This window comes from Canis lupus, chromosome 15 (assembly GCF_011100685.1).
Source record: "Canis lupus familiaris isolate Mischka breed German Shepherd chromosome 15, alternate assembly UU_Cfam_GSD_1.0, whole genome shotgun sequence".
NCBI classification, from domain to species: domain Eukaryota; kingdom Metazoa; phylum Chordata; class Mammalia; order Carnivora; family Canidae; genus Canis; species Canis lupus.
The window spans coordinates 19,286,667-19,300,516 of NC_049236.1; the positions used below are offsets into that span (position 1 = coordinate 19,286,667).

The 13,850-nt window shown below is 37.1% G+C and overlaps 1 protein-coding gene and 1 pseudogene across 10 annotated transcripts in view; both read right to left on the reverse strand.

Annotated features, from left to right (window-relative positions):
- NAP1L1 (nucleosome assembly protein 1 like 1) overlaps nt 1-13,850 on the reverse strand; it is a 35,851-nt gene that overhangs the window by 20,613 nt on the left and 1,388 nt on the right. For 6 of the 10 annotated variants that reach the window (XM_038558490.1, XM_038558494.1, XM_038558493.1 and 3 more), the window contains one exon: nt 4,516-4,552. In XM_038558490.1, the coding sequence (XP_038414418.1) occupies nt 4,516-4,532 (17 nt within the window). In that variant the 5' untranslated portion in view covers nt 4,533-4,552. Of the gene's footprint in view, nt 1-4,515; nt 4,553-8,014; nt 8,040-10,889; nt 10,945-13,850 lie in introns of those variants that run through there. The other 4 variants (XM_038558491.1, XM_038558496.1, XM_038558497.1 and 1 more) reach the window with 2 other exon arrangements.
- Nucleotides 1,238-1,394, reverse strand: LOC119869448 (annotated as a pseudogene).

A 13,850-nucleotide genomic window follows, 5' to 3' on the forward strand; every position in this document is an offset into this window, starting at 1 on the left:
AGTATCACACCAAGGTTCAAATGTACCAATTACCAAAAAATAAATAAAAAATTATAAAAAAATTCAACTCATTTTGTAGGTTAATATGCCTCTTTCAAAAATATGAAATAGGAAATTCAAAAGGTAATTCAGTTCTCTAACTTCACATGTAAACAAGCACAAACTGGAAGTACACAGAATTTCATTTAAAAGCACATGGTCAAACATAAAGTTTTTATTTTAAGTTTTCTTTTTTAAGATTTTATTTTTAAATAATCTCTGCACCCAATGTGGGGCCTGAACTCACAATCCCAAGATCAAGAGCTGCATGCTCCACTGACTGAGCCAGCCAGGCTCCCCTCTACTCCAAGCTTTAAAAATGCGGTTTGATTGGGGTTGGTCCCAGGAATGTGAGGTCAGAAGTATGTTTCTCTACACAATAACCATGGATTTCGGTCTTCTTAGTAACAGCACCCTGATATTAGGAGATGGCAAAACACCAAGCTTTTAGAAATCTACATTTCCCAACCTGTACCTTTTGGTGAGGTGTGGTTAAATAACTCTGGGCAGTGAGTGAAGCTAAAAAAGCAAAATTTGTACAGAATTGAGTAAGCCTCCTTTATAGGACAGCTGGGAGGCCTTCTAATCTTGCTCCCTTCATAAAATAGGCATGTGATGACTAGAGTTCAGTAGCCATGCTGGACCATGAGGCATCCTAGAGAATGAAAGTCAACAGAATGAAGGAGTTTGGAAAAACAAGGATCCTGTACCCCTGATGGATAAGAGCAATCAGTACAGTACAGTACAGCCTGGACTATCTTTGGACTTTCCTTTTTCTTTACTTCATAGTGGAGATGGGCAGAAAAAGTTAAGAAGACCAGAGTCTACTTATGCTTAGATCAAAGCCAGGAGGATGATACCATCGAAAGAAAAGGAAAAAAGTAATAAGAGAATATTCTCCCCATTTCATCCTAAAAATCTAGTTTTTGAACATAAAATTACAACGAGAATTAAAAGGGAAATAAGAGTATCTAAGTCAATATATATTTTCATAAAATTCCTTGTGTGACTTTACATTTTAGTATTTGGTTTACAGATTTAGTCACTTTCATGGTTAGAAACAGCATTTGAAATATTAACTTTCATATAGAGACAAATACTACCTAATTTTCATATAAGGACAAATACAGAAAATGTCAACTGTATTATCAGCAAAATGCATAGTCCAGTAAACTAAGGAGAAAAAATTCAGCCTTCCCATCCGAAATAGATTACTTCTAAAATTATCTTTTAGTGTAACATTTTTAGATTTAAGGGTCATTACCTGGGGCACAGCTGTTTCTCCAGTGTGATTTTAGCAATAATCGCGCCTCGGATAAACCTCATTGGCTACGATACTGCCACTGCGCAAAGCTCCAGTGTGATTTTAATCATTTATTGAACACCTACATTTTAAGGCTTTAAAACAGAGGTCGACAGACTATGTCACATGGTCAAACACAGGCCATTATTTTTGTAAATAAAACTTCATTGGAACACAGCCACGTAAGTTTAGGTATTGTCTATGGCTGCATTCGCACTACAAAGCAGAGTTGAGTAACTGCAACAGTGGCCAAATGGTCCAAGAGGCCTAAAATATTTATAATCGGTACTTATATAAATTTTAGAATATTAAAGTTTATGTATTTTATAGATTTATAATATTTATAAGATGCCTTCAAAACTTTCCTTTACTCAGAAAGTTTGCTGACTCCTGTTTTAAAGAACAAGAATCCTTCCCCTTCCTCCCACTCTTCTAGGGCTCAGTCACCTAAAATTAAATAAGGGGATGGTGGGGAATCAAGCTGTCACAACCTATTTATTCTTTTTTTAAAAAGTTTAAAGTAAAGGTTGCAAAGTTAAGATGGTATGCTCCTCTGATCTTAATCCTACCAAAATCCCTACTAAAATTATAACAAAAGGGTTTTTTAACCAGACAAACATTGAAGGACAAAAAGACAAGAACAGCAATAGCAACTTCACTGAGAACTGACATCTAAATTAACAGTGGTAAAAGCTCAAAAAGTAGGAGCCCAAACACAAAATCTTAAAAAGGACACTTCTGGAACTAGGGCTGGGGGGATGAAAGTGGAGAAAATAAAGAGAACTAAACAAAAACTAATAAAGCAGTTAAATCTCCAGATTCTCTCCCTCAATCTAGCAGAAGCATGGCTGTTTCTTCTTTGGAAAGGATTAAACTGGGAGCTCAGACTACAAGACCACAGACACAACCTCGAGTCTCTCAGATATAAGCCTGTATCACACACTACAAAGTGCAGAGACCCTTCCCTAAACCACCTTTTCCCAATTTGGATCCCACAACACTGAAAGTCAGATCTTTACCCAGATACTTTTAAACCGGGGTATCTGACCAACCCAGAATCTGACAATGGAGATTCTCACAATAAATGCCCTCCCTGATGACCTTACATTACAATCTAAATTAAACCCCCCAACACTCAAATTTTCTAATCAACTTTTTAAAAACCATCTCAACTGCATGTTCTCCCCCCCACCCCGATCTTAGTGACTAGACAACCAAGTAATACACCTCATATTTGAGAAAATGCTTTTACATGGAGACAAAAACAAATAGGGCAAAGAAAATTTGAAGAACAAACATACTATACAGGGGAAAAACATCCAGAGAAAAGATATTACAATCCAGAGAAAAGATATTACAATCAATGAAACAGGAACAAGATGCTATAAAAACAGGAACAGAGAGAATAAAGACACTCCTGAGAACTAAACAACAGAAATTTAGAAACTCAATACAAGAGTTGAAAGATAAAGTTTCTTCAGCTTTGCCAGAAAGAACAAGGAGATAAAGATAGAAAATGAGACAAAAGATAATTAGAAGAACCAGTTCAACATACAACATAATAGGAGCTCCAGAAAGAGAAAACAGAAATAAGACAATCAACAAAGTAAGTCAAGAATATTCCCCAGAACTGAAAGCCATCAAGTTGCCAGACTGAAAGGGCCCACCACTGAATGCCTAACACAAGAAATTTAAAAAATAGATATAACGTGAAAATTTCAGAACTCTGAAGCCAGAGTGCTTCCAGAAATAAGTATATATGTATTATGTTTAAAACAAAATATGTGTCACATACAATGATCAAGAATTATAATGAACTTTGAACTTCAACACAGCAATACTGGAAGCCAAATGACAATGGGGCAATGCCTTCAAAATTCTGAAGAAAAAGGATTCCCAAATGAGAATTCTACACTCCAACTATTAAACATAAGAACAGAATAGCCATTTTCAGTCTCAAAATAATTTACTTCCCTTGTACTCTTCCAGGAAAGTACTAAAGAACTAAAAAAGAAAATAGCATGGGATACAGCAAACCCAAGAGAAGACACAAAAGGAAACCCCAGGAAGATAATAAAATAGATCCACAGTGACAGCCGCATAACCAAGGTTAAGCAATCCAGACTGGAGCAGCGGAACACCGGAGGCAATCACTTGGAAAGCCATGACACTAAAATACCTGCGGCCACCCCTTTAAGCACGCCAGCAGTGGCCAGGTTCCTCGGTGTCCTTGAATGTGATGCCTGTGTTAAATTTTCCCGCCTTCCCACCTCCATGCTGTGTCTACAACTTGTGGACTGTCGTAGCATACCATCAACGCCCGAGTTTTCTGTTTTAACCTCCTCCTAAATTGTGTGAAGTCATAAGCAACGAACAGTGCAGCTCACTCATTCTCCCTTTATCGTATTTCTGCAGGACATCCATCCACACTAGAACCCCGCCAGAAGCCAACTTCATTAAACTGATGTTTCTAGAATGCATGACCTTGCCCAGGAAAGCTAAAGCTAGACTATGACCCAGATCACCTTTTTGTTTTTACTTTCCTACCTTAGAGACTTCAAGTGGTAATATTGCTTTTCTTTTTAGACACAGCTGAGTTTGTGACTGCTATTCACATTTTCAAAATTAAACATTGATTAACAATATGTAGGTGATAAAACTCTAAAGAAAAAAATGATTTAGACAAATGCCAAGACAGTGTTTACACATCTGGAGAGGAAAGGTGGAGGATGCAATTGAGAAGAGGGACACTGGGCTTCTGATAGTAATTTTTACTTTCAAAACCTTGAAGTATCCTATTATTCTTTAAACTCCACAGATTTCATACACTTTTTATCTTGTATGTACGATACATTACAATGGAAGTAGTAAAGTCTTTGGGAAATACAAGTATGGTAAAACTGAATTTTCCAAGTATTTATGATTCATTATTGTGCTCAGCACATTCCTAAAAATAAATACTAGCAAATAGTTTATTTAAGCAATGATTATATTTCCTATATTTTGTCTTGGATACACGGTACCCAACTGTTATTAACTGCAGGTACTAACCATCAATCATTATCATACATTTTTCATTATTAATACTGCTGTTAATTATATCACAGTATAAAGTGAAGCCCGATCTCTGAGTTAAGAAAAAACAAACAAGAAATCAACTATCTGGCACTTACTTGTCAATGTCTGCCATGTTGTAAGAACTCCAAATATCTATGGAGAGAAATGTCGGTGTTAACAAACTATGTATATTATGTATTTAATACCAATAAAAACATCTGATGCCCAAATCCTTTAAATCAATAAAACTTGGACTATCCCAAAGAGGAATGTATAATCCCATTAAAAACACATCAGTGTTAAGAAGAAAAATCATGGCACATATATATGGGCTTTCATACTAGCCCCAAGTAATTTTTCAGAGGATACAGTCATAAACAAACAAGTTACCATTATGTTCTAAAATCTACCCTGTAAGGACAATTTCATAATAGCACCGCTCTAAAGCATCTGATGTATGCTAGCATCACAGAAAATGAATACAAGAGGCCTTTATTCAAACTCCTGTAACTACAAATGGTCAATTTTTCTTTATATTTTTAGACTTAGTACCTCACAGAATCCACTTCAAGAGTTATTAATTCTCATCAAATTAATGTTAAAAACGAAAGTCTGCCACCATTATGACCCCCAAAGACCTTTTTTAAAAGTTTACTAATCCCGGGCAGCCTGGATGGCTCAGTGGTTTGGTGCCGCCTTCAGCCCAGGGCGTGACCCCGGGGTCCCAGGATCGAGTCCCCATCAGGCTCCCTGCGTGGAGCCTGCTTCCCCCTCTGCCTGGGTCTCTGCCTCTGTCTCTCATGAATAAATAAAATCTTTCAAAAAAACATTAAAAGTTTATTAATCCTTTTATCAAATGTCAGCCACTACTTACACAACTTAATGACCACTATAAAGTGCGAAGTCCCAACCTATCTCAAGTAAACCTTCCCTATCTCTTCAAATGTACCTCCCGTCTTATCACTGATAATGAGCACACCCCAAGGCCACCGGGATATGGGATATGCTGGCATACTGTCAACAAACTCTCGGTTACCTGACATGAATACCGTTAGAACTGATTGGAGCATCTCCTAAATGCTTAGCCTAAATTCTACTAAGAGAGATTAGTATTAACTTAGAGAACACTGCTCTAAGAAAAAGAATACTTGGGACACCCGGGTGGCTCAGCTGTGTCGAGCCTCTGCCTTTGGTTCAGGGCATGATCCGGAAATCAGAGAGGTCAGGGTTCGAGCCCTGCTTCGGGCTCCTCCAGGGAGCCTGCTTCTCCCTCTGCCTGGGTCTCTGCCTTCACTCCATGTCTCTCAGGAATAAATAAATAAAATCTTAAAAAAAAAAAAAGAATACTTAAGGTAAAACATTATATGCAGGCAGGAAAATGGCTGAGTGCCACAGGTAATGAATGTACATATCACAAAAAAATAATCGAAATCAAGCTCAAGATCCCACCATATTAAAATCAAGTTTACCTTTTAAAATTTTAAACCACAGACTTAACTTTCAGAATGCTATAAGATGTGATTCCTCATATCAACATGTCCTGCATGATGATTAAAGAGTTAAGAAGAGTTACTGACTGGCAGTCAAGTGCCTATCTGTGAAGTATTACCACTAAGCCAATATCCATCCTTTAAACAAATTATGAGGAAAATATTTCTTCCTAAGAATGTCTCTTATTCTACTTTTAAATATTTGTTGCTTTAAATAATTTCTAATAGCACTGATAAATTTCTCTAGTGATGCTGGATAATTAGCCAACAGTAACAAAATATTTAGCAAAAAATTATGAAGAAATATGAATTCAAAAATAAGAAAAATATTGAATCTTAGTCAAAGAAATACTAGTGGGACTCTATAGTTTGTCTATCCAATCAGTAAAGATCTTATATTAATTCAGGGAAAATGGTGAACATGCATTCTTAAATACAGCCAGTGTTCCTATAAACTTATTTTCTTTCTGGAGAGTAATTTGGCCATAGGAATATCAAAAACCTTAAATAAGTCCATCTCCAGCTTTAGTTACCCATTTGTGAGATTCTAACATGAAAAAAATATTACAAATCTAAAGGCCTGTGCTTTAACATTTGTCTAGAAGGTTCTTCCAAAATTCAGTTAACATGCCCTTTGTCTCTTAGCTCAAAGTTTTTACTTTTTCAGAGAAGCTTCTCCAATCTGCACATTCCGGCTGAATAAGATTTCTTGGTTGTAAACAGTCCTATAATGCCCTATTTCTTTCCATCGTAAGATGTCTCAAGTTTGTAATTACAAATTAAGTGTGATTATTTGACTAAGGTCTATCTTTCCCAACTAACCAGAGCACAAGCATATTACAGGGATTGTATGTGCTTTTGCCAATCGCTGTACTGCATCCTTCAGGGGCATCCATAAAGCTTACATGGAGAGCAGCTACAATTACGTACTTCATCAAAAATAAACTTAGTATTAGCATGGAAGGTGCATACAATGGAATGCTTTGCAATAAAAAATGAAGCAGATATGGAAAGAGCATAGGGCATATGGCAAAACCCAATCTGGACAGGTAGATATCTATGAATATGCAAAGTCATACACATATTTTATGAAAACACTTCTGTAAAGATATACCAGAAAACTAATAGTAGTCACCTATAAGTTAAGACTGGAAGAAAGCAGAACATTTCATTCTGCATTATTTGGCATTTTGCTAACATTTTGGAACTTGCTAGGTTGAATACACAATCTAGTAAGTGCAGCAATTATCAAAAACATCAAAAATAACCCTCCAAACTTATAAATTCAGATTTTTAAAACATTTTAACATGTACTCAGAAGAATGGCTGCACTGCTACCTTCCCTGTCCATTTCATGGGGTTACATGTAGAATTCAAACTTTTTAAATTTTATTTATTTATTCATGAGAGACAAAGAGACCCACAGAGAGAGGCAGAGAGACACAGGCAGAGGGAGAAGCAGGCTCCCTGCAGGGAGCCCGGGTCCCCAGGATCAGGCCCTGGGCTGAAGGCAGGCATCAAACCACTGAGCCACCCAGGCCGCCCTAGAATTCAAACTTTTTTTTTTTTTTTTAATTTTTTTATTTATTTATGATAGAGAGAGAGAGAGAGAGGCAGAGACACAGGCAGAGAGAGAAGCAGGCTCCATGCACCAGGAGCCCGATGTGGGATTCGATCCTGGGTCTCCAGGATCGCGCCCTGGGCCAAAGGCAGGCGCCAAACCGCTGCGCCACCCAGGGATCCCCAGGATTCAAACTCTTAAAATGAAAATCTTTTGCTTTTTTTTTTTTTTTTTTTTAATAAAAATGATCCAAGACAGAACAGGATGGAATTTACTTCTTCAGAGGTATCTTCTCCAATCTGCCCTACCCACTCTAGTTAATTAGGTTTCTTGATTGTACACACTTCCGTTTTTAAAATCAGGCCTAATTTTGTAGTTCCATTGTTTGGGTTGACACCATCTTTGCAAAAATTTATCTCAGGGCAAACAATTTCTGGTCACCATCTACAAAAATAGGAAAAAAACTGTTCCTATTAAGATGCAAATTCATAAGAGACTTAACTTGTGTTTGATAACTACTACTCAATAAACATAAGCTTTTTAATTCTGTCCATTTTTAATTACCTTAGCACAGGGTCAATCAATCGTTCTGCAAAGTAATTGAGATGATTGTTAAAAATGTAGACTAGTCAAAGTACCATGGTAACGTTAAGATGTTAACATTGAGGAAAACTGGGAAAAGGGCATAGAGAAATTCTGAGTATCTCTACAACTTTCCTGTAAGTCTAAAAGTACAAATAAGTTCATTTAAAAGAGAAAAAGATTGATTCCCATACCCAGATCCTGAACCAACCAATTTGAAAGAGTGGACCCCAAAATCTCCATTCTAAGTAAGAAGCCCAGCCTCTGAGGCAGGTAGTTCTCAATCAGATCACCTTGAGAAAACACAGGTTTCAGTTAATACCTAGGGGGTTTTTTTGTTTGTTTTTTCACTTCACTCAACATCAAATAAAATCAATGAGAATATTTATCAGACGTGAAATTGCTTTCTCAGACATCTGAAGAATTTCCATTTCTGGTAGTGACAAGCTAAATTATGCAGACCAATTCTACCAATAACAAATATTTAAGTCCAGAAAAAATATTTGTTAAAATCTTAAAAGCAGGGCAGCCCGGGTGGCTCAGCGCTCCCACATCAGGCTCCCTGCAAGGAGCCTGCTTCTCCCTCTGCCTGTGTCTCTGCCTCTCTCTCTGTGTGTGTCTCTCATGAATAAATAAGTAAAATCTTAAAAAAAAAAAAAATCTTAAAAAGTGAAGCTTTAACTACTGAGAGGTGAAATCAAAAGCCCCAGACCTATCCAAAGTGGGAAATCTTTATACCAACCCTCCACATTAAGCAGAACCAAAGTGCTATATTCTCAGGGATGACAAACCAGTACTCTTGGCCAAATAAACTAGAATCACTTTATCAGTGTTGTCCCAAAACCTCAAGCCATGAGCTTAAAGTGGTCTGCTTGATAGTATTCCTAAACACCTACATACCCAATATGAACGACATCTTTATCCTAGACCTCATATTTATACAAGTAGCTTTCAAGAGCAATAAGGGCAAAAGAATACAACAGAAACCTGTCCCAAAGACTTAAATACTGTCAAAAGGACTATAAACAAACATAAAACGACAAATGACCAATGACAACAACCATGCTTACTGAGTTTGAAAACAGTGTGTCTGCAGGAGTATCTGCACACAGTCATTAAAGGTTATAGAGCAAATTTGGCAAAGAACTAAACAGAACTTCAAGAAATAAAAATAATGGAAATCAAACTAAATGGGCAGGTTTATCAGACTAAACACAGCTGGAAAGATAATTAAGTGAAGGAAGCAAGCTTAGAAGACATCTTCCAAGGATCGCCTGGGTGGCTCAGCAGTTGAGGGTCTGCCTCAGGCTCAGGGTGTGATCCCAGAGTGCGGGGATCCCACATCCGGGGATCCCATGTCCAGCTCTCTGCAGGGAGTCTTCTCCCTCTGCCTCTCATGAGTAAATAAAATCTTTAAAAAAAAAAAAAAAAAGAAATCTTCCAAAATATGGTAGAGGCTAAAGGATGGAAAACACTGATGTTAAAAGATATTTGAGGATACAATAAAGTCTTAACAAAGATTTAATACAAGTTCTAGGAGTTAGAGGAGGGAATACAAAAAATATTTGAAAGAAATCAAAAGCTAAGAATTTTCCAGAACTAATGGAAGATGGCCCTACAAATCCCCATCAGGATAAATAAAAAAGAAACTCACACTTAGATATATCAGTGAAAAGGAAAGACATTAAAGACAAAGAAGTCCCCTCAAAAACGCAACGATTCAGACTAAAGCCATAAAAGACACAATCCTCTTCTCTTCAATGGACCCCAAAAGAGAACAGAGTTGTCAATGTGCTGAAAACAGCCAACGATCCTAGAATATTATACCCAACTAAAAAAACATCCTCTAAGAGTGAATGGGAAAAATATTTTTCTGGAAAAAATACCTCCAGCACTCTCACTAATTCTATTAAGTATATTCTTCAGGCAGGAGGCAAGTTATCACAAATGGAAGATCTAATTTCCAAGAAGAAATAAGCGGCAAAAAGGATAACCGCATATATCTAAGTAAACATTTTTAACTATCACCACTGTGTAGTATGTTAAAAAATCTGCTTCAGGCTCCCTGTATGGAGCCTGCTTCTCCCTCTGCCTGTGTCTCAGCCTGTCTCTCATGAATTAAAAAAAAAAAAAAAAAAAAAAGTCTTAAAATAAAATAAAAAATTAAAACTACCACAACATTAAGTCGGTAGTGAAGGTGGGGGGAGCAGGAAACTGATTAAGTAGTCTAGTGTTCTTAAGTAGGCATGTTTTAATTTCTTTTCTCTTTTAAGATTTTTATTTATTCATTTGAGAAGAGTGCACAAGTCGGGGGGGGGGGGGAAGAGAGGGAGAGGGAGAAGCAGACTCCCCAATGAGCCAGGAGCCTGATGTGGGGCTGGATCTCGGGACTGGAGATCGTGACTGAGCTGAGTGAAGGCAGACGCTTAACCATCTGAGCCACCTAGGAGCCCCAGCAGGTTGTAATTTCCAAGATGACTCCCTAAACCAAACATGTAAATTTCAAGATAGAAGAAAAACAATTTAAAGTCATAAAAATTTTTTATACCAACCTGAGAGAGGTTTAGGTTTAAACATCTCTAGGTTTTTTGTGCTTTCACAGTCCAAACTCTCAGGTAATTAGTAACAACGTTCAATGTAAATCAACTGAAGGCCATTAAAAAGTGTCAGGCAGGACTTAAGAAACCCGACTACATCCCATTTATAAGAAACATATCTCTAACATAAGGATATAGTTTTCAAGTAAAATACAACCCAGGCCAAAAGAAAGCTGGTATCTCTGTATCAAAAAATAAAGTTTAAGGAAAAGCATTCCTAGAAATAAAGTCCCTTTATAATAAAAGATAGAATTCATTACCCAATGTATGTAATATGCAGAAGATCTCAATTCAAAGACATAGTTCATAAAAACGTGATTAGAGGCAAATCTTAACCTGAGAACTTGTACACAAAGAAAATCTTCCACTGCAAAAAGAGGGGGAAAAATAAGTCACTGAATTAAACCACAAACTGATTACACTTTGTGGTCTTGTAGCAGTTAGACGTCCTGACACGTGTTATCAAATCATTTCTCATCAATCCAGTAAACCTGGCTCTACGCTCTCCTGACTTTCAAGGAGAAGAAAGTGAACATCTACGAAGCTACTCCTAAGGGGCTACTGTATTATAGGCTTTCCTCCTATCTGCAGATAAAATACTAAGCAACTTGCTCAGCAACACACAAAAGGAGAGTAACTAGTAGTTAAAATCTAACTTCCAAAACCCATGCCATTCCCAAAACCAAAGTGCCTATCAGCCTACTGTTACACAAACTGTACACTAGTGGATATTCCTTTGGAGGAAGGGACGACCTCGTGGGTTAACCACCAGTCACGAAAAATTACCTATGTCTTTAAAGCTAGCGTTCAAGGGGGCCAATACTAACCCAAAGATAAGATTTTCCTTTACCTGAGATCTGACCTCTCCTTCCAAATGCACTTCAAGCAAATCTGTATTTAAGGCACTGCCATTCTAGGAAGAACGTTTTCAGTGGTCCGGGGGCTCAATACCGTTATTTGGCTCCAACACAACCTCGTAGTTAGAATAGCCTATTCTTTAGGCTCACTTTTTCAATTTTGGGATGTCAACAGCCAACTTGGTTGGAACTGACTTCCGTCTCAAGTGTCCTAAGCAAAATGGACCCCTATTTGAGAATACTACATACCTTCTTGGCCAAGGGAGCTCAATATCTAGATTCTCATCTGATCCGAAACAGAGAAACACACCTGGGGTGGACTGAAAATCCAGTGAAAATTTAACCAGCAATAACAAACAAATCCAATTTATTCACATGGAGGAGGGAGGGAAATTACACTTACTTACTTACACACGCGCGTGCGCGGCAGACAAAAGACTTAGAAGCCATCAACTAACTTATGTAAACAAATTCCATGTTGAAAGATGACGCCTGACCTATATAAATACTGGTGCTTTTCCTTGGACCCCAGTGGAACCCAAGCAAGTGTACTTTTCTTAAGTCCAATTTGTTGTATACCGTAACAGTTTGACTCAAAGGAACTCCCTTTAAAAACCAATACAAAAGCCTCCTCAGAAGTCGTCATTCTGCTGATGGAAGAGGCTGTGCATGTGTGGGGTCAGGGGGGTTACGGTTAACTTTCTGCTCAACTGTTGTGAGAACTTAAAACTATTCTAAATGTAAATTTCATTTTAAAAATTAGAATAATTACTAATTATGAGAATTTTAGTTGGGAAAAAAAGTCATCACCGCTCTGTCATGTAACCTCGGAGAAGTCCTTTAACTGCTCTGTACTTAAGTTTCCACGTTAAAATGTTATTACCTACTTCTAGGAGCATTAAATCAGTTAATAATACACAGAATAATGTGTGCTGTTACATTATTTACCCCTGTTGTGTTCCGTACCCTCTTTACCTTAGAAAATAATTAAAAGTAGTTAATTAGATATTATAGGTAATTAAATGTAATTATAGGCTCTTTGAAATTAGTCCCCTTTCCCAATAAAAATCAAAAGGTACAGAATTCTTGAATAAAAAGCTATCAAACCATGTAGCAGTAAAAGGCAGAGTTGGTCACCGGAAGCCGAGGCCACTTTCCATGGCAAGTGCAGTAATGTCACCTGGTGGTTTCCTATCAACGTACTAACCACTTACAAGGAGGAATGGAAGCAGGAACCTTACCTTCTGAACCATACTCTAATAAACCCTACTCTGCCCAAGAACTTATTATTCAGATAAAATTAGTATGAAATGGCACTTAATATCACCATTAAACAGGTCCTTCATGTAGAGGCTGTAATTACTACTCTGCCCCCCACTTTTTCTTTAAAGCATTCATCACATTTTACATCTTAATGACCAATGTTTGTTTTGCTCCTGTTTTGTCAAAAAATATATGCTAAAATATTTACTCAAAAGAATCAAACAACAACACAACTACAGGTCTGATTAGACTTGAACCGAACAGACCATCAGTTTTCAAAACTGATCAGGATTCATCCTCTCTAATCTTATTGTCACTAACATTTCAAATTTACAACCAATCAAAAAATGGGCAGATAGGTAGTATTTGATTTTGGTATCTTTAAGCCAAACAGATTTTGCCTCTTTTAGGCCCCATAATTTTGGGGTTTTAGAACTCAGTCACCTGGAGACCATATGTGCAAGTTGAGTAAGTAGTGATATGAGCAATAGCATTTTGTGTTAATTCTGGTACAAGTGTTGGGTTTTGGTCGTGTTTCAAATCTCTAGAGGACAGTCCTGTGCCACACTGAACATTAGTTTCATATTCTGTCAATGGGCCCAATATCAAAACGAGGTACTTTGCAACAGATAAGATGTACATATTTTTCAAACTCGGATGAGTTTTTTGAAGCTGTATTTACCAAATCAGCATAATGCTGACCTGATATGATCATCTACTATGTCAAGGTTTCATAACCCATGTTTAGTTCCGTCCCTCCCCCAAGGGACTAGTCTTCCTACACGTGAAGGGCACATTTTAGATGTGGACCATTCATTTGATCTCTTAATTTTTCTCTGATCTCTTAATTTTTTAAAAATTTTCATTTAATTTGAATAACTTCAAACAAACATGAGACAGTCCAAAAAAAAAAAAAGAGAGAGAAATCACTGTAAACCTTATTTCCCTTCCAACAGTTTAAAGCAAGTGCACATTTTAGATGTGGACCGTTAATGTGAACTCTTAATTTTTTTAAATTTTTAGTTTGAACTTCAAACATGAGACAGTCCAAAAAAAAAAAAAAAGAGAGAGTGAGAGAAATCACTGTAAACATTATTTCCC